The sequence below is a fragment of the Loxodonta africana genome, chromosome 13 (assembly GCF_030014295.1).
Source record: "Loxodonta africana isolate mLoxAfr1 chromosome 13, mLoxAfr1.hap2, whole genome shotgun sequence".
Classification (NCBI taxonomy): Eukaryota; Metazoa; Chordata; class Mammalia; order Proboscidea; family Elephantidae; genus Loxodonta; species Loxodonta africana.
The window spans coordinates 39,636,209-39,662,772 of NC_087354.1; the positions used below are offsets into that span (position 1 = coordinate 39,636,209).

General features: G+C 42.2%; 1 protein-coding gene across 12 annotated transcripts in view; it reads right to left on the minus strand.

Moving 5' to 3' along the window:
• Window positions 1-764: 764 nt before the first annotated feature.
• Window positions 765-26,564, minus strand: part of PEAK1 (pseudopodium enriched atypical kinase 1) — a 270,520-nt gene continuing 244,720 nt past the window's right edge. For all 12 annotated transcript variants that reach the window (XM_010593772.3, XM_064267232.1, XM_064267240.1 and 9 more), the window contains 2 exons: window positions 22,364-23,109; window positions 765-6,554 (listed from right to left, as the gene is read on the minus strand). In XM_010593772.3, the coding sequence (XP_010592074.2) occupies window positions 5,391-6,554; window positions 22,364-23,109 (1,910 nt within the window). In that variant the 3' untranslated portion in view covers window positions 765-5,390. The remainder of the gene's footprint in view (window positions 6,555-22,363; window positions 23,110-26,564) is intronic.

Consider the following 26,564-nt stretch of genomic DNA (forward strand, 5'->3'; position numbering starts at 1 on the left):
TGGGTAGAGTCATGGGGAATTAGAGATTAGAAAGAGGACCGCCATGATTAAAATCACTGAGAGAGGGACGACATCTTGCTTCTGCCTTGATCTCATGCCCAAATGCCTTACATGTCAGCAACAGAAAATCCCCACCCAGTGTGTTCACACGCAACACTCTCTAAGACTGGTAAGGGGGGGAAATCACCAAGCAGTATTGGGGGCAAGTTTCCTGAAGCAGTGTGGTTTTACCTTTCAAAAATGCTACCCTGAAGCCATAGGGCTGGTTCAACATTCAAGTTATCACAAGTGCATACACACACACACATACACACACACACTTTCCATACACTATAAGGGCAAAGTGGATTTTCTGTAATATAATATTCATAGCAAAATATATGACTCTATGCTTCTGCTAGGTTAAAAAATTTCCGGCCTCTCTTGATTCCCTGAAACTTTCTTGAAAAACACATGGGGTAGGGATGGGGTAGATGAAGGTGAGAAGCTGGAATAAACACGGAGGCTGTCAGGAGTGGTGAAACATGTAATGGGGATATTTGGAAAGGCAGGCCCCAGTAGCCCACCAAAATGTGAAAAGCATCTAGCAGTGGCTGATGCAGAAATCTACTCTAATTTCAAACAGCTGCAGAGAGGGGGTGTTTAACAGCTATATAGCACCTTGTACCTTCTGGGCACTTATAAATATTAAATGGTGATGATGAGTGGCAAACACCTCTGTAGGAAGGTTTATAAAAACTGTTACATTTGTTAAGGAATTCCCCAAGAGTTCCTTAAACAAACCTATTGAAACTACCATAACTCTTAAAAAAAAAAAAAAAAAATCCTTCAGCTATCAGTGTTATGACATGATGTTCCTAAGCTGAGGTGTGGGCAATAGCCACAGTCATTCAAGACTAGATGGGTAGTTCCTTCTCCATAAACACTGGGGAACTTTACAATCTGCCCAGGGCTTTCATCATCATCAGCTTTTTTTCTAATATACAAAATGGACTTGCTTAAAAAGAAAAAAAAAGGTGCTTTTTTTGAGGATGGATTGAGGATAGATTTATCAGCTGAATACCCTGACATGGAATGTGTGTGACTTCCCCTCCCACGGCATCTGTCATAACTCAACCTCATCATTTTAGAAGCATCAAGATAAAAGGCTTAGTTTCTTTGGTATCATCTCTATCTAGGGTCTTGCATCACAGCCCTACAGCTTCCCTTACGGCGTCATTTTTGGTCCGTGGAATCCTCCGTTTCGGCGCTGCTGTAAGGAGGGACAGCTGGACTTCAGTGCACACTTCAGCAAGAGCAGCACTTGGATTTGTCTCAGCATAGCACTTTGGGCCTTTGAGTATATCAGCTTCAATGACGTAAAACTAATAACCTGGTTTCGTAGGCAGCCATCCTGTTCAACTCATTAGGCTGGACCAGAATTTCCAATCCTTACCAACTAGTGAGGGGAATGAAAAACATGTCAGAATTGTCCCAGGGAGTCAAATTCCTCTTTTCCCCTCTCCAGGTATGTTCGTATTTCATGCACACAGCTGGAAGCACCTGAAATACTGTGCAGTACTCTTCCTCCATCCACCAAATGTCAGGTTACTTCCCAGCACCAAAGTAATCATAAATGTGTGAAGCTGACTGCAATATTTTCATGCCCTACTGTTTAGTGAATCCAAAGATCTTTCATGGAAATTTTGCAATGCTGGAAACTTTAAAATACTATTTTAGCTAGTTTTACTTTCAGAAATGTTAGTATTATCAATTCTAGAGGTTTCGACCTCTTTGGCTGAGAGTTTTCCACGTTCACAAACTTACTTTGAGTTTGGAATCAAAACTGGTCCCACTTAATCTGACAATAGCTGCTCAGAATCACACCCCTAGCAAATGCACTTTGCATTCGTCCTCGTAACATCAGCAGATGCTTGGGCGCCCCAACCTCCACGCTTCACCCAGTTCCTCCATCTTCTGAGGGCAAAACTTGAAACCCATTGTCATACTCTTGGTTTCCAATTCTAACTCAGCTTAGAGGTTGGTGCATTTTATTCACAATTCTTTTGTCCTTGATTCCACAGGTTTCAATAGCTCGTTTTCCCATTCTGCCACTATTCTTCCAGAATTAGCTTCTGGACATCACATTAGTGTAGGTACAAAGAGGCTCTCCTCAGGCTAGCATGGGAGGCTTCTTTTAGTCCTTGTCCTCTTTGTGGTGGAATATCTATTGACTCTCTTCCTTCTAAGACTAGGTTTCCACTGTAACAAGGCACTCGGCTATACATTCAGTCTTGGCTACTCTAGCCATTGTCCTGTTTCTCCAGCACCCAAATGTGTCAGAGAGATTGTTCTTGCTCTGTGTGGCATAAAAAGTTCCCATAGTGGCTTAATTGTTCAAATTCTCAATATAAATGGAAGACACTATAGAATAGACTTTGACAGAAAAGAAAAAAAAAAAGTCTGATCAATATTGAAGACATCAACTTGATGTTACTTGAGAAAACTTAAAGTGCTATACTAGTCACAATCCAAAACTCACACATATTCTGTGTCTGGGGCTAGGACTTCTTTAGAGTTGGTGAATGAGTTAAAAATTCCTACTATAATTAAAACAGAAATGTAAAATATTTGTGGCAATGTTAGATTAACTGAATTTCATTATTTTGGGAAAATATCTGAGGATCATCTTATGTAGTACTTCTTGCCTGGAAGTACAGTTCCTCTCTGTATTCTGCTCTAGCCAGTACACCCGCTCCTTGCCCCACCTCACAAGCCTCTGCCATCACCCAGAGAAAAATGATCTAGCCACCTGTCTCTGGGAAGCCTTCTGTGACTAGTCGACGTTCATCTTTTTCACTTAACACATTTAAATATAAAAACAGTAATGAGCACATCTGATATAAGAGGTGCTCAGTTTACCAGTGCTATAAAATGATGATAGTGGAGGGTGTCCATGCTTATTATACTAATTATACTAGAGAGTTAAAATGAAGACCACGAACAAAAAGATATACCTACCTAGAGAACAAATAGGGAACATTCTGCATTAAATATGTAACTCATTAACAGTCAACATTCAAATGCACATGGGCAAGGCACCATGAGAGGGACACTGATAAGCTATGTCTCAATATGCAAACCATGGGGGGAGGGTTGAGGCAATGTGCTGGCCGACATGGTCAGTGGTCTGTGTGCTGCCGCTTCAGTGTATCGTTAAGCAAGGAGTTATGTGCACATGGGCTATGCAAAGGTGAACCAAACGCCAGCCTGCCAGGCAAGGCGCAGCCAGGCCACAGGACATTGAGAGAGTCCACTCTGTGGCCTTTCCTGGGGGCAGCGTCCCGCACTCTGGCGAGAGGAGGCCAGACTCTTCATGGGCCAAACAGCTCTGTTCCCCGGGAGTCCTCTACTGCTGGCCAGGAGGACAGCCTCACTATGGAGCCTCACGTATCCCTTCAAACATGTTTCTCTTAAAAAAAAAAAAAAAAAGCGCACAATAAAATACATTTTTCTCCTTTCTTGATCCTCTTTGATACAGGTGAATCACATGAAAGGCTGTTAAAACATTAGAAGTTTAGAAGTTCCCAAGGCCACTCATGTGCTAGTAAAGTAATACCGCACACTCAGTCTTGGCTTTAAGAAACTCTGTGCTGGTGGATGAGGGCCCAGGGCTCCCTCACTGACTAGATGCAGAGAACTTATCTATCAGCCCTGCCACAAGCTGCTCCCCCAGAGGCCTTGCCTCTACTTCCAGCACACTTGTGCACGCACACACAAGGACACACGTGCACACACACTCACACTGTTCGAATGACTCAGGATATCAAGGTTGAAGTAAACAGATACTCACAGTTTTGGATAAAACAAGCACACTCAATCACACACTTACACACACACACACAAACACACCTGTGGAAAGAACGCTTGTCTCTCAGCGCAAATATGTGCCAGGGAAGAAGGGGGAGGGTTTCTGTAGGTCTCGCTTCAGGTGAAGTTGCAACATAACACTGTAATATACAGCTAAAAAAATACATACAAAGATTGCACATATATCCATAGGGGGAGCAGAGGCTCCATGCACGGGGACCAGCTCTCAGCCACCCACTGAGCAATCTAAATTCCCTGCGAGCTGTCCTCCAGAGCCATTTTAGAGGGAGTCATAGGAACAGTGTGCTACTTGCACCGGGTGGCAGTCTCTAGAGAAAAGGTCAGCATTCTGAGGAGGAGGTCAGCAGTCTCATCCAGCGGCCCTCTGCCCCTCCCCTGTCTTCAGGCCACCCCAACAGCCAGCCGTCTGTGCCCTCTAAGGCGATCTGAGAGCTCAGCCGACAGCCATTTCATTCAGGGCTGTTGTCTACAGCATCTGGTAGACTAGTTAACACTGGCTACTGAGAGAGAAGGAAGCTAGTCAATTATTGCTTGGGGGAAAACTGTGATCAGGGCACCAGCAGCCCTGGCTGCCAACGCTGATAGCTCTGACAGTAATCAGAGAGCGGTGCTTTACACTCCGTCCCCCTGACGGCCCCTGGAGAATTGCACATGCAGGAAAATCATCTCCTTGTGTCCTGCCAGCTATTTATAAGCTCTGAACTGCACTCCACCCTGAGGAAGCATCGGTGACACCACTGTGGGTGAGCTCTGTCAAGGGCCACAAGAGGCTGAGAAACCCCGACTTCACTGGCCAATGGGGCGAGAGCAGAGGTGGAGGAGAATCAGGCAGTATTGGCAGAGGGGAGACTCTTAGGGCCATCCTCCACGCAATGCACACTCTTATGGATAATAGAAATGAAAAGGGGCCTAGGACCCAAGGTATGGGCTCTCTCCTTTGCCTTCCACTCTCAGCTGGAACAAAGGACGTAGTCCCCAGTAACCAAAACTGGACTGATACTAAGGGTGGCATTTCTGCCTGGTCAAAGAGGCAGTTAGTTATTGATACCTTCAAGAAGAAAGAGTCTGTTGTGAGACTTACTGGATGATGGTAGGGGCTGGTTAAATTGTCTATTGCTAGTGAGAATAAATACTTGCTGTTAAAAAGATGGGTGACAGTCAGAATCATGGAGAAACTGGACACAGCTCACTGAGTTCATACCAAAGGAGCTGTCTCTTTGAGGATGTGTGTTTCCATGTTTCTTTACCTGCATTTGTGGGACTATTACGGTGGAAGTGTTCCAGTGGAAGGCAATTGCACGTTTATCCAGTTGAATTTCTGTAACGTTAAGACAGACTCAGCTATCCACTTGATTTGGAGCCGTGGAAAGCCTTTCTGAATGGACTCATTTGTTCACGGGCAGCAACAGAAAGCTTGTCTCTCTCTTCTTTCCTTGAATTCTGTATGAGTACTAGGAAGGGGAAGCACGTGGGCGACATGAAGAAGGTGAAAATGAAGTGAAAGCAGCATCCAGGACACACTAACGGTGCTGGAGGATTTTCACAATACAGCTGAGGGAGTCTGTAGTGGCAAAAGCCAAATACTGAGCACAGAGCCAGTCCTCGAGGCTGATTCCACCCTCCCTGTCCAGCGACTTCTCGGCAAACTTGATCATCAGGAGTGTTCGCTTGATGTCTAGCCAGTTTTGGAGAAGGGCATTCCTCTGTACCAGGCTCGGGGAGGCGGCGAAAGTCTGGAAGAGATCTTCTCGGGGGCCCCAGAGCAGACACTGGAGGATGCCTTTGGCGTCTGAAATGAGGATCCGCTCTGAAGGGTTGGGATTCAGGAGGCAGCTGGCCAGCTGCTGCAGGCCTCGGGAGTAGGGGGAGCGGAGTGGGATGCGAGGCAGGTCTGCTCGCGTGTATTCCTTCTCTTTCAGCTCTGGGTTCTCATCGAAGGGGTTGGGCAGGTGCAGCATCTCGTAGATGAGGATGCCTGTCTGGAACTCATCACACTTTTTATATTGGGTGGCTGTTATGATCTCTGGGGCAAGGCGGGACTGGTCCCGGAGGATCTCAGGGTCTACCAGATGGCTCTTCTGCTTGGCCTGAGAGAAGTTGCTCACTATGAGCCTGGTGGGACAAGACGAGGTGGGGCTGGGCTCTGCAGGCCCGAGGCACTGGGCAGTCCCGCCAGGCTGGTAGTGGACAAGCAGAAGGTTCTCTAGGCGTAGGTCGCAGTGAGTGACGTGGTAGGGTTTGAGGTGCTCAAGGCCAGAGCACAGCTGTAAAAGCAGCAGGCACACTTGCCTCTCATACACATCAGGGCTTTTCCCATGCTGGGCCAGAGAGTCACGCACAAAATCAGCCACGGTGAGACAGGGCACCTCTCTGGTGATGACCACCACGTGGCTCCTCTGCTTCCGGCTCACGACCCCCTCACTCTCTTTCTGGGAGGACTCAGTTTCAGAGCAGGGCTCTGGGCTTTTCCCATCAGCCTCTCCTTTCACCTCTTCTTCGGTCTCTTCCACTTTATCCTCTTCTGTTTCTGGGCCATCGGGATCATCCCAGGGAAGCAGACGGTTAGGAACTTCAGCAAGGAAATGACCACAGTCCTGCTGGATGTTAAAATGGACAGCTAAACTCTGCCGGACAGCCAAGCTGTGATAATACTGCTGGGATTCTTTAGCTTTGCTCTTACAGATCTGAAAGAAGAAAGCAAATAACACAATTTAAAACTCACACTTTCATAACCAGGCTTATGATATATACCCATACCCTATTGCCATCGAGTCAATTCTGACTCACAGCAACCCTACAGGACAGAGCAGAACTGCCCCATAGAGTTTCCAAGGAGCGCCCGGTGGATTCGAACTGCCGACCTTTTTGGTTAGCTGCCATAGCACTTAACCGCTATGCCACCAGGGCTTCCTATGATGTCTGAAGTTGGATTAAACTGGAAGGTGACTGTCTAAGAACAACCAGGGTTACAGCAAAGTCTTCAGAAAGGGTCTTGGTAGCTCAGTGCTGACTGACAGTAATGATAGTAACCATTTCTAGAGCTGTCTATGTGCCAGGCTGTGCTCAGCATTTTAATCAGAAAGGAAAGAGGCTTCATTTTTTCCCCCATTGCTGTGGAGTCGATTCTGACTCACGGCGACCCCACGTGTTTCAGGTTGAATGGAGCTCCATGGGATTTTCATGGCTGTGATCTTTACATATTGGTGTTGCTGGGTGGGCTTGAACCGCCAACCTTTCAGTTAGTAGTCGAATGCAAACTGTTTGCACCACCCAGAGACCCTTGTGCTTAGCATTTTATGCATGTCATCTTTCAGTCCTCACACTGATCCTTCAAAGTAGGCTGAGGATACAAGAATTAAAAAAAAGAAAAAAGCTCGGGGCTACCCGTTTGCAAGCCAGTATGTCTAATGCCAACACTTGCTCTTTCTGCTAAACCTTTAACACATTTAGAAAACAGAACAATAGAATAATTGTTCACCTACTTTTTGTGGAGGTTTATAGCCCAGACTTACCCAGCAGCCCAATAAATGGCTCATAAAGAAGGCCCAAAATATTTTATTACTCTTTGTATTAACTTCTCATTTCAGGAGAATGACAGTAATTGGCCAGGTAAATTGGGTTTTCCTGACTTTTCAATGAAATGTCATTTGATGGTTGCAAATCAGGGTGGGGTAGGGATACAGAGCTGAGAAAATCACTGGTCTGACTTAGTCAGAGGAAAAACAACATTTTAATGGCCAAGTTCTGAGTTTTATGGTTTCCCTTAACAGCCTCATTTAAGATCCAATATTCAGGTGCTATGGGGTCGCTATGAGTTGGAATCAACTTGATGGAAATTTTTTTTTTTTTTTTTTAAATTCAGGTAATAAGGTCATCCAAAAAGAATTTAAGTGGCTATGATCAAGGAAGAGTTTTTTGATCAAAAACATTGGCCAAGAGTTATACACTCTGTAACAATTTTATTTCTAGTCTTAAAAAAAAAGTCTTAAGGGGTTAGAAAAGGAAAAAGTAAATGAAATCACCCCCAAACCAATTATCCTCATGATGTGGAGAGGCTGACAATGGACGACTCAGCCTCTACTACTAGTTCATAGACCATAACAGCCTGGTCAGGACATCCCACCACAACCCTGCCAACTGAGGGATGCACTCTTTACTCTTCCACAGCCGGAGCGTGCCGCCATATTTCACAGAGAGCAGAGCCTCCTGACAACAGGCACACTCTGTAGCATCTACACTGCCTGTTTATAGGAGCAATACAGAAAAGAAGCAAATTTTTAAAGCATTTTTGTCATTTTTATTAAAAAAGAAAAATTATCGTTTTCTTAGGAGGATGCTGATGGGTCCCCAGTTCTCAGAAGCAGCATGCTCTTATTTCCATTCGAGTAGATTAAAAAAAAAAAAGATCAAAGGCAAGGGAGTCTTAGGGGAGAGAAGCATCTATCTCTCTCATTTACTGATTTTTACATATTTATTATAGTCAAGGAAACCCTGGTGGCGTAGTCGTTAAGAGGTATAGCTGCTAACTAAAAGGTCGGCAGTTCCAATCTACCAGGTGTCCTTTGGAAACTCTATGGGGCAGTCCTACTCTGTCTATAGGGTCAATGAGTCGGAATCGACTCGACGGCAATGGGTTTGGTCTTTTAGGTTTATTACAGTCAAAGAGACTTGATACCAGTGATCAGGGCCATAGAAGTATGTCTGTTTGTGTGTCACATACATACATGTGTGACTGTACACACATAAACACACACACATATGCATACATTTATAAAGAGAGACACACCCACATACACGGAGACAAAGAGACTAAGATCTGAAAACAAGTTTCTTCAGGTCTTCTATCACCTACCTAAATGAGTTTGAGGGTACTCTAAGCATTTCTTCTTTAAGCAAACTTCTAGCCTTAAAACAGAAATGTCCCCAGGCTGAGTTCAAGCTCAAACGTATATCTTTCAGGAAATGTTATCTTTGAAAGCTCTAGAAGTCTCAGCACACACAGTATAATATATAATCCTATCATCCATCAATCACAACAAATTCTTTTGATACTGTACTGTTGACAATATTTCGTATTTATGTGTCACAGGTATTTAAAATCCTATACTATTCATCATTTAGTTGTATAAGAGTTGGATCCAGTACATGGCACCATTTACATCATTTGCCAGTTTAATAATTTGCCCAATATCACATTGCCTGCTGGGGTGGAAGTTCAAATATCTCAATTCCTCAGTCTTCGAAAAGTCAATCAAATACCACTTTAGCCGAATGAGACTATATAAACTCCAGCTGTCACATTATAGAAAGGACCCTCACCAAGGGCTTAGGAGGTCAGGGATTCTGCCAGGGCCCTTCCACTAGCTGTGTAACCTTGGGCATTTCACTTACTTTCTCTGGGTCTCAATTTCCTTAAGAAAGGAGACAATATTATAAAGAACACGGAAACCTACTTCACAGGGCAGCTGTGAAGATTAAATCAGATCAAGTATATAGACTATGCCTGTAACCTACAAAGCTGTACAAATATAACACTAACAACTGAAACGATTTACAAGTTGCAAATATTAAAAGTGATACAATCTTATGGAATCCTCATTTTTTTTGAACAAAGAGAGCAAGACAGAAAAATACATTTTTCTTTTGAATCCTGAGAGCCACCTGTCACAGCAGTGAGGCTTTCTGACCACAAATTTGATAGAGGGCAGCTAAAAAGGGACTGCTGAAGTTCAACATCCCCATGCTACGGTCAGCCTGGACAAACAAGTCAAGACCAGCAGCAGTCTGTTCTGATTCAAGACAGGATAACCTAAGGCTAGGAGAGAGAAAAGTGCTTGGCTAAGTCTGTAGTTTTCATTATTCCAAGCTGTACTGAAAAACAAACAAACAAACAAAAACCACAACTTGCCACCTCACAGTTTAAGATTAGAAGCAGAGAAAGATATCCTAAATGTGACTACTCTTCTAATTGTATCTACACACACACACACTTTGAAAAGGTTTCCCAGGGCTTTGTGAGTAGATAAGAACGTGGATACTACATTGAGAATTTATGTTCATCTTCACAGATCAACTTGAGATAAAGGTACAGAGTGATTTACGAAAAAGAAATGATAAATTGTTCAGCCTTTTGGATGCTCTGAAGGAAAATGGTCTGCCTAGATGGCCAGCGTGAGTGGGTGGTGCTTCCTCATCTCTTCATCATACAATACTCGACAGGCTGAAGAATAATGGGTCACTCTAGTTTTAAGGGAAAACGAAAAAGGGGGAAGATTGGAGTGAGTACGAGGGGGAAAATACTAGGGCTTTTAATTGGTTCACAACCATGAGAACAGTTATAAGCAATACACCAACCTATGGAGATTTCCATAATAGGATTTCTCACACGGTGAGTATCTCATAAATCTTTATTATGGAGCCTGCGATGATGTTAATTTAGGTAGGAGTATTATATTATTCTATGCACCACATAGTAGCCATTTTTCAAATATTAATAACTTGACTCCTTTAGTTTTTTTTTTTTTAAAAAACTCAAAATGACCTGGCTTCAGATGATAAATTTCTAGTCTAAAAGTTATTTCAGAAAACAAGCCACTCTTTCCAGAGCAAATGGACTGGGTTTTACCTGCTGGTTCCCCCCCTCCCCCCCCTTTTTTTCTCTTACCCAGTATTTTCTCTACCAGGGATCAAAGTAACTTCTTCTTGGCCTCCCACTTTCATTTATCTTCCTTGAAAGGAATTCACATTCCTTCCTGATAAAACAGTAGCTAGCTTGAGCTGGAGGAATCTCAAGAAAGATTCCAAGAAGAATGATTTCCACAGGACTCTCAGGCTCTCCAAAAAATTTGAAATAAGAACAAAGTGTGAAGCTGGAACGGTCCCATATCTTCATGTAAGACTCCCTTTTCTAATGGGAGAAAAATCACCTCATATTTGTTTTGATTATGTATGGGAAAACCTACTTAAAGTGCTGCCAATTTGGGCAGATACTGTGATGCCTGCATTTTCTGAATGGCAAGAAAAAAAGGACCAGAGCCTCAGCGACACTAGAGGGCGCCACAATATCAGTATCTAGGAGTCATTTACACGGAAACTACAGCAGGAGAACAAAACCATTGTGGTGAAGGTTGACTCTTCTTGTACATATACCATAGGGCTTCTTTCTGGATGAGATTTCAGTTCCATAAAGGTGACAACAGCAAATCCACGCAAAGGGAGTGCTTTGTGTAAAGAGCACACACAGGAAGCAAAGCCCAGGGCCTGCCTGCTCATCAAGCCCATATCCGCCTCTTTGCCTGAGCCGCTTCTCCACAGGAAGCCAGAGCAACACCAAAAGAGACAGCCAGTCAGCTGGTAGGTACACAGCCACACTTAAGTCAACGTGCACAACAGACTGCAGGAGAAACAGAGGCGTGAGGGGGGAACTGGGCTAGTAAAGATCAGTGAGGGCAGACGAGGGGAAGGAGAAATATCAATTCCTGTCAATTGAGCACTGAAACAAGTATCTGCTGGATTCTCTGCACTTCCCATCTGTAAGGCAGGGCATCCTGAAGCACTCTGGCCAGGTCCCCAAATACAGGAGGTGGTGACCCTGTAATCACTGACAAATCAACTGTTGGAAAAATGCAAAACAAAAAACATGCTTCTAGAATCAGAGCCAAATAACCCTCTCTTGAGACCTTTTCAGACGCAGGTCAAAGCTCACAATACTCACACAAACTGGATCTCAGTGGAAGAACAGAGCCTGACAGTGGTTCCCCATGTACAGCCTAAAAACTTTAATTCCAAACATTCATTTTAGTTCAGGGGCTCATTTTCTGTGTTGCTCGTGGAAACTGCTCTGCATATCTGTTTATAACAGCAAATTTGCTATTATAAAGCACTTATGTTTGTACTAACGACCTCAGCTAAGACAGCTAACTTAAAAAGCAGACTGTTTGGGGGCTTTAATTGTAAAGTTTCAGTTAAAGCAGCTGAGAAAGAGAAGCTAGAGTTTGGTTTCTAATACTACTGACCCTTTCAGAATACCCCCCAGTGCCTGCGGCCTGTAAAGATGATATACATCTTGCCCCTTCAGCTTTGAGAAGTAGGACAAGCACTCAGTTTAAGGCAATAAAGCAGGGAAGTGGGGGGAAGGTGGCCATTTGGAAAGACAAGATGACCTGTCTATGCAATTAATCAGTTGTGGAATACAGTAGTGTTGCCCCTTCTTCATCACTTGATTTCTTCCTCATAAAGGCTTCTAGAAATGCTGGTGTTCGGGAGTGGGAGTAGGGGTCTAATCTGTGTCCTCTTTTCTCATTTGACACACTCCCTTCAGAAAGCTCAAGGCTTAAACCATTCATTATATACTGCTGACTTCCACATCTACATTTGTAATCCAGACTCGTCCCTGAACTTTAGACTCATCTACACAATGGCCTACTTGATTTTTCCTCATGGATGTCCCATAGATGCCTTAAACTCAATAGAACCAAACCTGAACTCTTTAAACCAAACTCCCTGCTACTCCCGTATTCCCTCTCTTGGTTTCTGAATGAGAAACCAAGTTCACTTTGGTGATTTCACTTCCTTCTTCACTCCCTCTATCTAATTAATTACCAACTCCTATTGATTTTGTTCCCAAATAACTTTCAAATTATCTTTTCTCCATCTCCATTGCTACCATCATCATCCCTTGTTAGACCACCACAAAAGCTTTCTAGCTGGTCTCCCTGCCTCTCATGTGACTCCGTTCAAATATACTTTCCACATGGCCACCAGAGCCATATTTCAAAACCACAACTCTAATCATATCGCTTGCCTATTCAGACTTCCCAGTGGCTCACAGGATGAAGTCCTGGCCTCACCTCCCTTTCCAGTCTCATTCCCACATCTCTTTCACTCGCTTTACCACACTGAAATACCTGCAGCCAGTCCCCTGCTCCCACTCTCCAAGTGTTCTCTGTGTTTTCACTCCTCGTCTGCCTGAGAGACTCCTACTTATTCTTTCAAAGCCCTTCTCAGGTGTCATTTCTGTCAGAGAGAGAGCAAGATTAGAGCGAAATACCCTAAGCTTCCTTTCTGTGTGACTTCTATATCTTATATGCGTTTCTGCTAGTAGAGTCGTGGCATTTTTTTGTCTATTTAAGAGCAGATATTTGTATCTTTTTTTTTTTTGTATCTTTAGGGCCTAGCACACAGCAAGGCACACGGTACATGCTCAGTACGCCTGCACAAAATACTGAGAAGTGGCCGCATCTGATCCAGGGTAGCCACAAGGTTTATTTACGCAAGAGTAGCTAGAATATATGAACAACTTTTATGAAACAGATGGAAACTGGCAAGGTGATGGGGGGCCAATGGCAGACAAATAATAAACACTCATGACTTGACTATGTAAATGAATAAAATCTGAACAATGAGGGCTGTCTGCTGAGTTCACTAGGTCCCAGAGGCGCACTGATTTTGTATTACACAGAACTACACACCACGCACTACTCTTCATCATTCCACTCAGTTTTCTTTCCTTTTCCCCAAAGAAAGCAGTAAGTACAAAATACAAGAACCCTTCCAGAATATTCTACATTAGCTTTTATTTTTCTATTATGGGCCCAGTCGACCCAGTATGCCTTCAGCCGACTTCTACTTTATCAGCAGGGAATCTCATTTCCATCTTACTGTGCATTTTACAGGGCTGCAGTGAGCCTGAAGTGAGATGGGTACTGTAGGAAGTGAATTGTAGAGGGACAAAAATGAGAAACACTGAAGGTCACACACACTGTACCATCTGTGCTGTTTTCTCACATTACACAAAAGCACAAATGCAAATGGAATAAGAGTGTAGAATGAAACCCTGCAAATTCTAAACTGATATCCAGTATTTGCCACGACCTTGCTCTAAGAATATAGGCTGACCACTGATTGACCTCGATTCCTTAATCTGCCTGAGGAGTATTGCTTTACTTACTGCCACAGAGCCAAGATACACACACACAAACTCAATAATGCTACAACTATATTCAAAATGGATTAAGTGTTTAATATATAAAATGCTGTCTGGGCCTAAAGTACTGTATTTTTTACGCAAATAATGTACACATTATACATTTTTATGCCAACCTTCTCAACCTCACTTGCTAATTTTGTAGGCGGGCAAGTCTGGCATTGTACATGTGGGCACGTCAATTGTGGAAATATGGTGCTCAGAATACCAAGCTGTACGAATTTGCCATGAGACCTGTCAGGCAGGCTGGGTAATTTACAGCTTAAATTACTGCAGAAACGTTCACATGCCCAAGAAACCCATTTTGGAGCCTAGAAGTGAAATTCAGGAAGGCAACTGTGTAAGATTTTACTATTTTATTTGTGAGTTAAACTCATCTAATCTTTTCAAGCTCCCATTCAATACATGGTCAAAAGAAAAGCACCTGTTTCCTGAGTCAGTAATTGCAGCTGGCAGAGTGACACCAAGGATGTTCACACTAGAGAAACTGAGGCACAGAGGAGCTCAATAACTAGCTCAGGGCCCAGATTAGGAATTCACTTAATTTGACTCCAACTTGTAATTCCCAACTACATCTTCTCACCTCATTAACAAAAGCCAGAGTTCCCTTTTCCCACTGGACAATTCATTTTGATCCCAGTTTACATGAGCCTCCAAAACTTCTCCTTTCCAAACCAATTCCCAGCTGAGACTCTTAGGCGCTTCTCTATACATTCACCTCTGATCCGAAATGGACACTAACCTAGGATGACTATGAGTATGTGTAGTTGTTTGCTGATCAATCACTTTCTGTAGTTTCAATGTTGGGCATATTTATGTTGAATTATGAAAGTGGAAGTGGTTTTCCCACTAGTTTTTTCCTTGTTACTAAGCCAGTAATTAATTGCCTGTGTCTACAGTCAGAAGTAGCTGTAAATTCCTACCAAACATAGTTATTCCTGTTAATGCTTTTTCATTTAGTGTCTTGCTTTCTCAGCATCCACCCAGATGAGATAAGCGGAGATTCTGAAGTCAAAAATGCAATAAAAGATGCTGGTCTCCACAGTTCACCTCTACTTTATTACAAGCTTTTAACAAGATTCTTGGAATAGCTGGAAGGGAGGAGGCAGCTGCATCGCTGTGATAGAGAAGAGTACATCTTCAGAGCTCTGTGGGATGTGTCCTTGAGAACAAAGACCTGGATGCCTTTAAAGGGAGAAAATATCTACTGCCTAAATTTGGGATGGCTAGAAAAATAACTCAGAAATTTATACCTTTAGCTTATGTGAGATTTTTATCATTTTTTTTTTCTCAAAGTAATTTCAGCCAGATTTCTTTTGTGGTCTCACATGGCAGTATTTGCTATAAAATGATCTCATGAGAGCAGTGAAGAAAGAATGTCCCACTGAGAACGAGCCATAATTTACCAACCCTCCACCCCTGCTTCTAGGCAAAAGGCTGTTATTTGTTCACTCAGGGACAATACTGAGGCACTGTAGGACCAGTTTATTGACTTAGGTAGCAAAACAGGAAAGGTTCTGGCCTAGGAGTCAGGAGGAGGCCTGCCAGAAGGCTAGTGACCCGAAACAAAAGTGACTGTTCCTTCCTGGCCTCAGTTCTCTCCCATGGAGAATGGTGAAGGCCTTTCTAAGGTTCATTCTCATCTGTTTGGAGAATTATGTGTTTGGTCAGTGGCTACTCGGATTCTTTGAAAGAGAAAAAAAGCAAGGTAGATTTTATTTAGACAGCAGGGAAGTTAAGTTCATGGCAAGTTCATGTTAAGTTTTATTTAGAGAGCAGGGAAGTTAGGGGCTGGAGGCCAGCCAATACACAGCCCACAGAGACAGATGGACTGGAGTGGTGGCTCACCAAATGGAAGTGAGGCGATAAAATGAGACACGGCTGAGACAGGAATAGGAGTTGAAGGTTAAATATTGTTTGGGCATCAATTTGGCCTTTCCTTCACCAAAACACTTTCTTAAAACATAGGCTGTGCTTATTGCCTCCACCTTCCATTCTCCCTCTAACTCACTGCATCTGGTATTCACCTCACTGTTATGCAGATTGTATTTCTTTGAGGTTTACCAGAAATTGAGCTCCTGCCTTTTCAGTCCTCACTCTGCTCAAGCCCTCTGTAGCCCTGGACTGTTAACTCCCCCACCCTGTGTGGAAACCCTGGTGGCATAGTGGTTAAATGCTATGGCTGCTAACCAAAGGGTCAGCAGTTTGAATGCACCAGGCGCTCCTTGGAAACCCTGTGGGGTAGTTCTACTCTGTCCTATAGGGTTGCTATGAGTCGGAATTGACTCGACAGCACTGGGTTTCGTTTTTTGGTTTGGTGTCTTGAGGATCTCTTCTTCCATGTCCTACGGGACCCTGTCCTTTGCTATGCTTTTCCAATTAATTGCTCTAATAGCTCCTGCTTTGGGTCACTTAGATGCAGGCCTTTTCCCACTTTGTGACTCTTCCATTGTAATCTCATATATGCCCATAGTTTGAACTAAATCAAGTCTATGAGAGGACTGGGTAACCGTATTTCTGGCCCTGACCTCTCTGAGTATTTTTATACTTTTATCTGGCTACTGGGCTTCTCCCAACTTGGCTGTTCCATGGGCATGATCCACAGCGAGCTCATCTTTCTGGCTTTTCTGATTTGTATTCCAGTTAATGGCATCACCATCCTCCTGGGGTTGTTCAGCCTTGAAATTGTAGCATCACTACGCTGATCCCACACCCAGCCCCTCACCACACACAGTCTACTGCACTCACCAGCTCTTTCACCAACTGTCCCTTCGTTTCCTCTGCCCTATTCCCGGGCTTTGTTGTTAATCACCTGGGCTACTGCAATAGCATAGTGACTGGCTTCTTTGCCTTTCATCCTTCTCCACCCTTCCACCAGAGTCATCCTCCAAAATAATTTATCTTATGTTATTTGTCTGTTTAGAAATCCTTAGCAGCTTCCTACAAAATATGAAGTCCAACCTCTTAACTTCCTCATTCAAAGTCTCTAAATTTGGTCCCAAATTTCCATAGTCTACTTTTCTACCACTCTCTCCACGCACTTAGCCACAAAAAATAGCTAAAGCTCAGTGTAAAGTAGACATGAAAGACCCCTTCTTTACTGGCCCTGAGACACTGGGCTAACAATGGCTTCTTCCAGTTCATTAATCTGCATCTCTGTCTACATCTCTACTTTGAACCTTCATTATAATCTGCCTTACTTAAGAGTTATTTATGCTTTTGCACATCTTTCCCGCTGAAATACAAGCTCCTTGAGGGCAAGGCTTCTTTCTGTATTATTCATATGCATTTCTGTAAGCCCACACAGATATCACAATGTTTTATACAGTAAATGCTTGTTGAAAGGTCAAGGAATATTTACTGGATGCCCACTATACATGATACTGTATTAGATGCTAAGGATATAAGGATTAATTAGCCATGGTCCCTCTGTCACCGGAAGCTCAAGTATAATAATGGGGAGGGGAGACCTGTTCCTGCAGGCGTATAACTAGAGTACTATATAACTGTGTAACTATAAAAAAGACCAAAAAGCAAAAACCCATTGCTGTTAAGTCGACTCCAACTCACAGCAACCCTACAAGACAGAGTAGAACTGCCCCACAGGGTTTCCACGGAGCAGCTGGTGGATTCAAACTGCTGACCTTTTGGTTAGCAGCTGAGCTCTTAACCACTGTGCCACCAGGGCTTCAAATCTAGCAGAGGATGATTTCGATCCATCGGCCTCTGGGTTATAGGCCCAGGAGACTTCTGTGTAATGACCGAACCCACTGCCATTGAGTTGATTCCGACTCATAGCGACCCTATAGGACAGAGAACTGTCCCACAGAGTTTCCAAGGGGCGCCTGGCAGATTTGAACTGCTGACCTCTTGGTTAGCAGTCGTAGCACTTAATCGCCATGCCACCAGGGTGTAATGACAGCAGTGTATAATTGTGTAACTATAGCAGTGGTTAAGAGCTCGGCTACTAACCAAAAGATCAGCAGTTCAGATCTACCACCCATTCCTTGAAAACCCAATAGGAGAGTTCTACTCTGTCTATAGGGTTGCTATGAGTTGGAATCGACTTGATGGCAATGGGTTTGGGTTTTTTTTGGTACATCGTGATAAGTGCAGTCATAGAGAAATCCACTGGGTACAGTGTGGGCATACAGAGAGGAGCCATCCACATGTTCTCAGAAGATCAGAGAAGAAAGTTCAGAGAGCTTGGTGTTCTTTAAGGACACACGGGCACTTTCTAGACACACAAGAAGAGAATGGAGGAGCATTCACTTACTGAACACTTACTTTGTGCCGAACGATGCTCTGAGTACTATATACATCGTTATATACATATTATCTCATGGGACTTTCCACAACAGCTTAAAGAAGAATGAAGTATTTTCTCCACTTTACAGATAAAGATACTGGGCTGAGAAAAAGGCCAAGGTAACATAGCTAATGGGTTGCCAAATCATAAATTTGAACCCAGGTCTAACTTAAAAGCCCAAATTCTTAACTATTACGTCAGCAGTCCTCAAATTTTGTGTGTGGGAACCACCTGGTGGTGCTTGTTACAAAAATAGTTTCCAAGGCCTCACTCAGAGATTCTGATTCCATAGGTCTGGTCTGCACCAAAAAATCCACATTTTTAACGAGGACCCCTCAGGTGATTCTGAAATAGGTCACCTGCAGATCAAAATGCAGAAATTCTTCACTGTATCATACTGCCTCCCAGAAGAAGAGCAGTCCAGACAGAGGAAACAGTACATGCAAAGACCAGGTAGCATGAAGCAGGAGCTTTTTACAATTTGTGGTAGAGAATGGGAATATACAGGTGAAAAACTCAGGATACCCGCCTCCAAGAAGTTCAGTATCAAATGATCCAAGTTCTCTAATTCTCTTAGTCTTCTTCCATTAAAAAGATATCATAGCATCTTTTTTTTTTTTTGGTCGAAATCCAAATAACCTATAATATTACCACTCTAACATAGCAATTATTTGCATATTACCATTTTTAGGCTAATTTTCTTAAAGTTATGATCATACTATCTGATGTTCTGCTACCTTCATGTGACATTTCACAAAAAAATGTTTGCCATAATCTTTGCAATTACCATTTTTAATGGCTGCAAACAGTCCATTGGGCTGATGTACCATAATTTGTTAAATTGTTTCCTTAATATCAAGCACTAAGGTTGTTTGCACTTTTTGGCAGTACTTAAATTTTGAGGCTGTTAGCATTTTGTAGCTTTCTCTCATAATTTTAAAGAAAGACAGTGTCTATGTCTTTGAAGTAATGAAGAAGAAAATATCTAAGTTCAGAATCTACCTAAATATAATACTAAAGAGGAATAATAGTGATCTACAGAATGCTGAGCAGTAATTTTCCATTATTGCTAGTAACAATAATGTATTAATTTATTTTCATATATACTTAATAGTTTATAAAGCAGTTATACTACATAAATGCATAAGGATTGTAACAGTCTTATGAGGTAGGTAAGGTCAGTTCTGCTCGGTCCTATAGGGTCGCTATGAGTTGGAATTGACTCGATGGCACTGGGTTTTGTAAGGTGGTTAGTAGTATTCGTTGATGTGAAAACCAAGAGAGGTTACATGACTTAAGAATACACAGCAATAGATTTAAAACTTGGACCCATGTTAGCTGACTCCAAAGCTACTGTTCTTTGTTCTGTACTGTGATGCCTTTAAGTTGAAAACAAATAAAAATAATGTTATTCGCTTTTGATGAAAAATGGATTAAATATGAAAAACAACAACAACAAAAAACCCGTTGCTGTGGAGTCAATCCCGACTCATAGCGAACCTATAGGACAGAGTAGAACTGCCCCATAGGGTTTCCAAGGAGCGCTCTGTAGATTCGAACTGCCAACCTTTTGGTTAGCAGCTATAGCTCTTAACCACTACGCCATCAGGGTTTAAGAAACTCCCAAATCTAGTAAAAGCCCTGAGTTGAAACCAACTAGTATCTATTTTACAGCAAAGACAACACCCAAAGTAAAGATCTTTATCCCTGCAGGGGATTTGTTAATTAAGGGGTAGTATCCTTTTGCTTTTTTTTTTTTTTTTTATCCTTTTGCTTATCCTTTGGCTTGGAAACGCTGGTGGCATAGTGGTTAAGTGCTACAGCTGCTAACCAAAGAGATGGCAGTTTGAATCTACCAGGTGCTCCTTGGAAACTCTATGGGGCAGTTCTCCTTCATCCTATTGGGTCACTACGAGTCAGAATAAACTCGATGTCAACGGGTTTATCCTTTGGCTTTCAAATTGCTAAATTCTAGCACTGACTTCCTTTTGCAACATTTTAAAGACCTTTTAGTCTCTTCAGAGACGGTCATACCTGTTGTTGTTGTTAGGTGTCATTGAGTCGGTTCAACAAAATGAGACACTGCCTGGTCCTGCACCATCCTCACAATTGTTGTTATGCTTAAGCCCATTGTTGCAGCCACAGTGTCAACCCAATTCACTGAGGGTTTTCCTCTTTTTTGCTGACTGTCTACTTTACCAAGCATGATGTTAGCCTGCTCTAAATTCCATTAGTATGGGAAGGGATATTTTAAGAAGGCAGTAAAAAGAGTAGTTTATTTGGGTCAATTGGTGGTCTCTTTTGCTTATCTCTGCAAAGGTGGGGTTCACAGTGTCCTAGTAGTTTAACTATTCCTCTGAGGTTGTACAATCAGTTGGGTGCTTCTGGAAATGCCCAGAAGGTCTTCAAAGTGACATTTATATTCAGCATTTAGTGTAAAACACCCTCTCCCAAACCTGCCAACAACGCCCAGTATATCATCACTTTGCCACCTGTTCTTTGGAGACTGCTTCTGCATCATTACAAGCAAAGAAATCAATACCAGACCATTGATTTGGGAAAGAGACACGATTGCAAGGCAATAATACATACAGTTAGTCAAGCCCTACTTCTCAATTGTTTTGAAAGAACAGATAGTTCAATGCCCCTTTCTGAAATAGGTACTCATCCTGCATTGGTGATCTTGTAGCAATAAAGACGCACAATAAATGAGGCACCATAACCCCAATTGACACAACAGCTCTTGAGGGCCACACACGATCTCCAGATGCCTTTTTAAAGTCGATAGTAATGTATTACCTCCAAATCTGGATCCCCTCTCTGCAGTTTAACCCTCAGTTTAATTTAAAAAGTGTAGGCTGGAGCATGAGGTCACTTTGCAGGGGCCACCAGTCAGGTGGTTTATGTGCTGCAATTGCAGGGAGTCTCTAGCTGAAGGTCTGGCCCGATCATACATTCTGTCTTGACAGACAGGTAAAGCCAGTCTTTTACCTTATCCATTAATTTACTACATTACCATCTGGTCTTTCTAAGCCAAATTAACATGTAAAAGTCATTTAGATACGTTAATTGGTTTTGAACCAGTGAGTAGAATCAGTAAAAAGGGACTGTAGGAATGGAGAACATTAGTTTACACAGAGCTTTTGTGTTTTCCAAAACCCTTTCACATGTACTATCTCAGGAGGTCCTCATCCCAATCCTATAAAGAAGGTGTGCCATCATCATAAACATCTGAAAGAAGAGGAAGCGAAAGGGTATGGGGAAAATGAGCATTTACCAGGGGCACTGTGCTGGGAGCATATATACTTTGTTATCCTTTAACCGTACAACAGCTCTGTGAGATGGGTACCATTATCATCCTTTTTTAAAGCTGAGGAAATTGAGACTCAGAGAAGCAACTTGTAACAAAGCTACCAAGTAGCAGAGTCAGAATTTGAACCCAGACCTTTCCAGCTTCAAAGTCAGATGCACTTTATTGTTACAGTGAATGTAACTGTTACTTCTGAAGTAGTGGATTGCCTGATATTTCCCAATTCTCGAATCCTCGATTAAGTGCTCAACTCTGTGGCGATGTATAAATAAGAAATAGTAAGTGACATGATGGACAAAGTGCAGACCATTCTGAGCTTCATTTTCCTCATATGTCACATGGACCAAAGATCTTAATCTTATAAAGCTAATGTGACAATTAATTTATGTAACATATGTCAAGTTCTGGGCACATCAACAAATATTATTTATCTTCCTCTAGAAAAATGTTTTTCCAGGAAGTAGAGGAACAGATAAGTAGTGGGGGTAAACAAGGCTCTCTTATTTGGTAGAGAATAAGGACAGAAACACAGAGGGAAAGGTACATAACAGTCCTCATTATTACAGCTAGCCTTTTGAAAAGAGCTGCAGTTCAAGAACCACCTGCTTTAAGAAGGCTTCTCTGATTTCAAGAGTCTGGGCTAAGGTCCTTCTAAGGTCCCACAGGACTCTGTTTATCTATAACTTGGCACTTGATATACTGTATTGTAATTCTGTCTCTTCATATATCTGTTTTCTCCTCTAGATAATAAGGCCCCTGCTTATTACAGTATCTGGTGTAAGGCAGATGCGCAAAAACTTTTTGTTGAATGGAAGAAAGAAGAACAGATTCAGCCCAATGAACAGTCCGTTATACTAAGACTGAAATCAGATTTACATTATTTTCTTACCTTGACTGCATAGTTATTAAGTGGATCTTTTGCATATGAAGCTGTGTAGTACACTGCGTCGCCTGCCTCACAACATGGCTTGTCGCTTGTTAGCCTGAAGTCTGACCAGCTGTCCACCCCAAAACGGAGTTGGTCTTTCTGCCCAGCCATGAAGAGGTCTTCACATTTAACAGCCAGTTTCTTCAAGGCATCCGTATAAAGGCTTCGAATTTTACCCACTACTTCCTCCCGATTCTCAAGTCCTCGATAAAGTGCTTGTCTCTGTGGCTTCTGGATGCTTCGGCCCTGTCTGCAAGAGGGACCACGCCGGCTGGACAGGGACTCTGTGCTGTTGGAAAATCTGTCCTTAATGCTGAGAGTGGTTAAGCTGGAGATGCTGTTCGCTGCCGAGGGGATAGGTCTCTCCCTTTGCAAAGGTCTTTCCAGGGAGTCATAAGACTCAATGTCCAGTCCCTTGAGTTCATAGCTGATGGAAGAGCCGGCACTGCTGGCATCCCAGTTGGGGTCGATATCATAGGTAGGATTAGCCATGACACAAAGACTACTTTCTAGGGATTTTTGGAGGTCTTTGGAGATTGGCTCTGTGTTGGCTCTTATGATCATTTTCTTTGGCAGTGGGGGTGGTGTGGGTTGGGAAGCATTAGGTGCTTCTTGGTCGGTTTTACCCCCAAAGGTAATGGCATCATCCAAAGCTCCCTTTGGCTGCCGTGGATGCTTGGGAGGTATCATGGCTGCTCTAGATTGCCCTGTATTGTTAAAAAAAAAGGGGGGGGGGGGAAGAAAATAAAAATAATTAAGTAAAGTTTTCATTCTTGTTACATAAGTGAAACCTACGCAGCAATGAGTGCTGCAGTCATGGGAATATAAGAAATCAATACCTCGATTCAAAATGGAAAAACAACCAAAGAACAGATACTGAAACATTGAAGGTATGAGTCTAAGACTTGGTGGGAGCAACAAATGTAAGTAATGTCTCGGCATCCCTCTGCCACAGCAATAGGCAACTAGTTTGGGTGACAGCCTTTGTTCCTGAAAAGGGATCCAGAGTCTCCAGTCCTGTTCCACAGAGTGCTGTACTCACCACACCACAGTACTCAGGAATGACACTCAGATATACTCGCACTGTGACAGAGTATAGATGATGATAGCATTTGTAGAGAAAGAAAATACTGGGAGCATTAATATAAACAGAATTGAAATTGGCAATGGGGCCTCTAGACAAGTGTTCAGCAGATACTATTCTGTTCTTTTAACTTTGTTCAAAATTGCACTGTATTGTATATAGTACTTGTTATTTTTGATCCAGTGCATTTAAATATAATTTCATAAACCATATTTTTTTATTTTACCACAGAGATGGATTCCAGCACTGCTTAAGCTGATCTACGTATAAGATTCTTGTGATTGTGATCAGGGAAACAGCATATATGAACAGTCAGTTGCTGTTTTGAACAGTTATTCGCAAAACTCTCATCTAACTCTATTATACTTTTTAGGGCATATCAACTATGGTTTGAGAGATGCTACTTTGGAAATCTGGACCATCTTTTAAAAGCCCTAGTTAAAGAACCAGCCATCTCTGCTTACTTTCCAGATTTTTGCTTAGAAGAATAGAAAACACAATTGTGTGTGTTCAATGATATCGTTAAGGCTTACTGTACAGTGGTGGGGGGGGCATTATTTTTTAAAGACATAGAAATACACCATGAAACTTTTATAACAGCTATTAAAATTATTCATGCTGTTAAAATGAGGCCTCTGCTCAATATCTCAGAGTCAAGAGCATAATGTTCCTACTGACGGTCAGATGGAGTGGATGGCATTGGAGGTCCTGAGTAGGGTCATGAACAGAGGAACGGTTGGTTTTGTTAAATTCATGTCCTTGTAGTAATGCCAAGGGTAAGCACCAATATAAGCTGTGATTGTAATGACGATAATATATTCCATTTCCTATGCATACAACCATCCTCAAGAATGCCTAAGAGTTTTTACAAACCGGGACAATACACACAGCAAACCTAAGGGCCTCCTTTCTCCACCGAACACATGTAACAATATTTTTACAATGCAGAGAGTTGCATTAAACATAAACAAACAACATGTATAGGAAGAGGCTGAGAATGAGAGAGCGAAAGAATATAAGAATGCTAAGAGGGCTAGCACTTTTGTTTTATTCATTGTTTTAGCCTCTGTACCAAGAATGGGCCTGGATATAATTGATACTCAATAAATATTTCTTGAAAGACTGAAGGAATAAACATTTGGGGCTGAAAGAGAAAAAAGTGTGAAAATTGTATAGGTGTCTATAACAGGGAAAAAGATTGAATTACTAATCTAAAAACTTCCTACAAAGAAAAACCCAGGACCAGATGGTTTTACTGGTGAATTCTACCAACACTTAAACATGAATTAATACCAATCTTTCACAACCTCTACCAAAAATGAGAGGAGGGGGGAACACTTCTCAACTCATTCTATGAAGTCAATATTATCCAGGTGCCAAACCCAGCAAACACTAATATCCCTTTTAAATACCCTCAGAAAATACTAGTAAACTGAATCTAGCAATATCTAAAAAGGACTATATATGCCCTGACCAAGTGGGATTTATCCCAGGAATGCAAGATTGGTTTAACATCTGAAAATCAATGTAATATTTACCATATTAATAGAATAAAGGTGGGGGTGGGGGGGAGGAACCACATGATCATCTCAATAGATGTAGAAAAAACATTTGACAAAATTCAGTACCCTTTCATGGTAAAAAACTCAGTAAACTAGGAATAGAAGGGAACTACCTCAATCTGATAAAGAGCACCTACGAAAAACCAAGAAGTAAACATTATACTTAATGATAAAAGACTGGCTATTTCCCCCTTAAGATCAGACAAAAACAAGTTTCTGTTCTCACCACTTCTATTCTACATTGTACTAGAGGTTTTAGCCAGGGCAATTAGGCAAGAAAAAGAAATAAAAGGCATCCAGATTGGAAAAGAAGCAGCAAAACTATCGCTATTCACAGATGAAATAATTTCACATGTAGAAAGAGTCACTTGGTGGTGTAAGCAGTTAAGCATTCAACTACTAGCTGAAAGGTAGGCGGCTTGAACCCAACCAGAGGCACTTCAGAAGACAGGCCTGGCGATCTGCTTCTGGAAGGTCATAGCCTTGAAAATCCTATGGAGCAGTTCTACTCTGCACACAGGGGGTTGCCCTGAGTCGTAAACAGCTCCACAGCAACTAACAACAACAATTCACATACGGAGTAATCTTACATATAGAAAATCCTAAGGAGTCCACACACACACACACACACACACAAACAAAAAAACTATCAGCACTAACATCCAGTTAAGCGAAGTTACAGGATAGAAGACAATATAAAAAATAAATTTTATTTCTATACATTAGCAATGAACAATCCAAAGTTGAAATTAAGAAAATAATTGCATTTACGATACCAACAAAAAGAATAAATTAACAAAAAAAGATAAGTAACCCAATTAAAAAATGGACAAAGGACTTGAATACACATTTATCCAAAGAACACGTACGTACAAATGGCCAGTAAGTACATGAAAAAATGTTCAATGTCATTAAAAATGACAACAACAGACATGGAAGGGACTGGACAATGGGTTGGAGAGAGATGCTGACAAAGAATGAGCTACTTGTATCAGGTGGATGCTTGAGACTGTGTTGGCATCTCCTGTCTGGAGGGGAGATGGGAGGGTAGAGAGGGTTAGAAACTGGCAAAATCGTCACGAAAGGAGAGACTGGAAGGAGGGAGCGGGCTGACTCATTAGGGGGCGAGTAAGTGGGAGTATGGAGTAAGGTGTATATAAGCTTATATGTGATAGACTGACTTGATTTGTAAACTTTCACTTAAAGCACAATAAAAATTATTAAAAACAACAACAACAAAACCAAACCTGTTGCCGTCGAGTCGATTCTGACTCATAGCAACCTACAGGACAGAATAGAACTGCCTCATAGAGTTTCCAAGGAGCGCCTGGTGGATTCCAACTGCCGACCTTTTGGTTAGCAGCCGTAGCTCTTAACCACTATGTCACCAGGGTTTCCCCCTGTCATTAGGGAAATGCGAATCAAAACCACAATGAGATACCACTTTACACCCATTATCAAAAAAAACAGAAAATAACAAGTGTTGGAGAAGATGTAGAAAAACTGGAACCCTCAA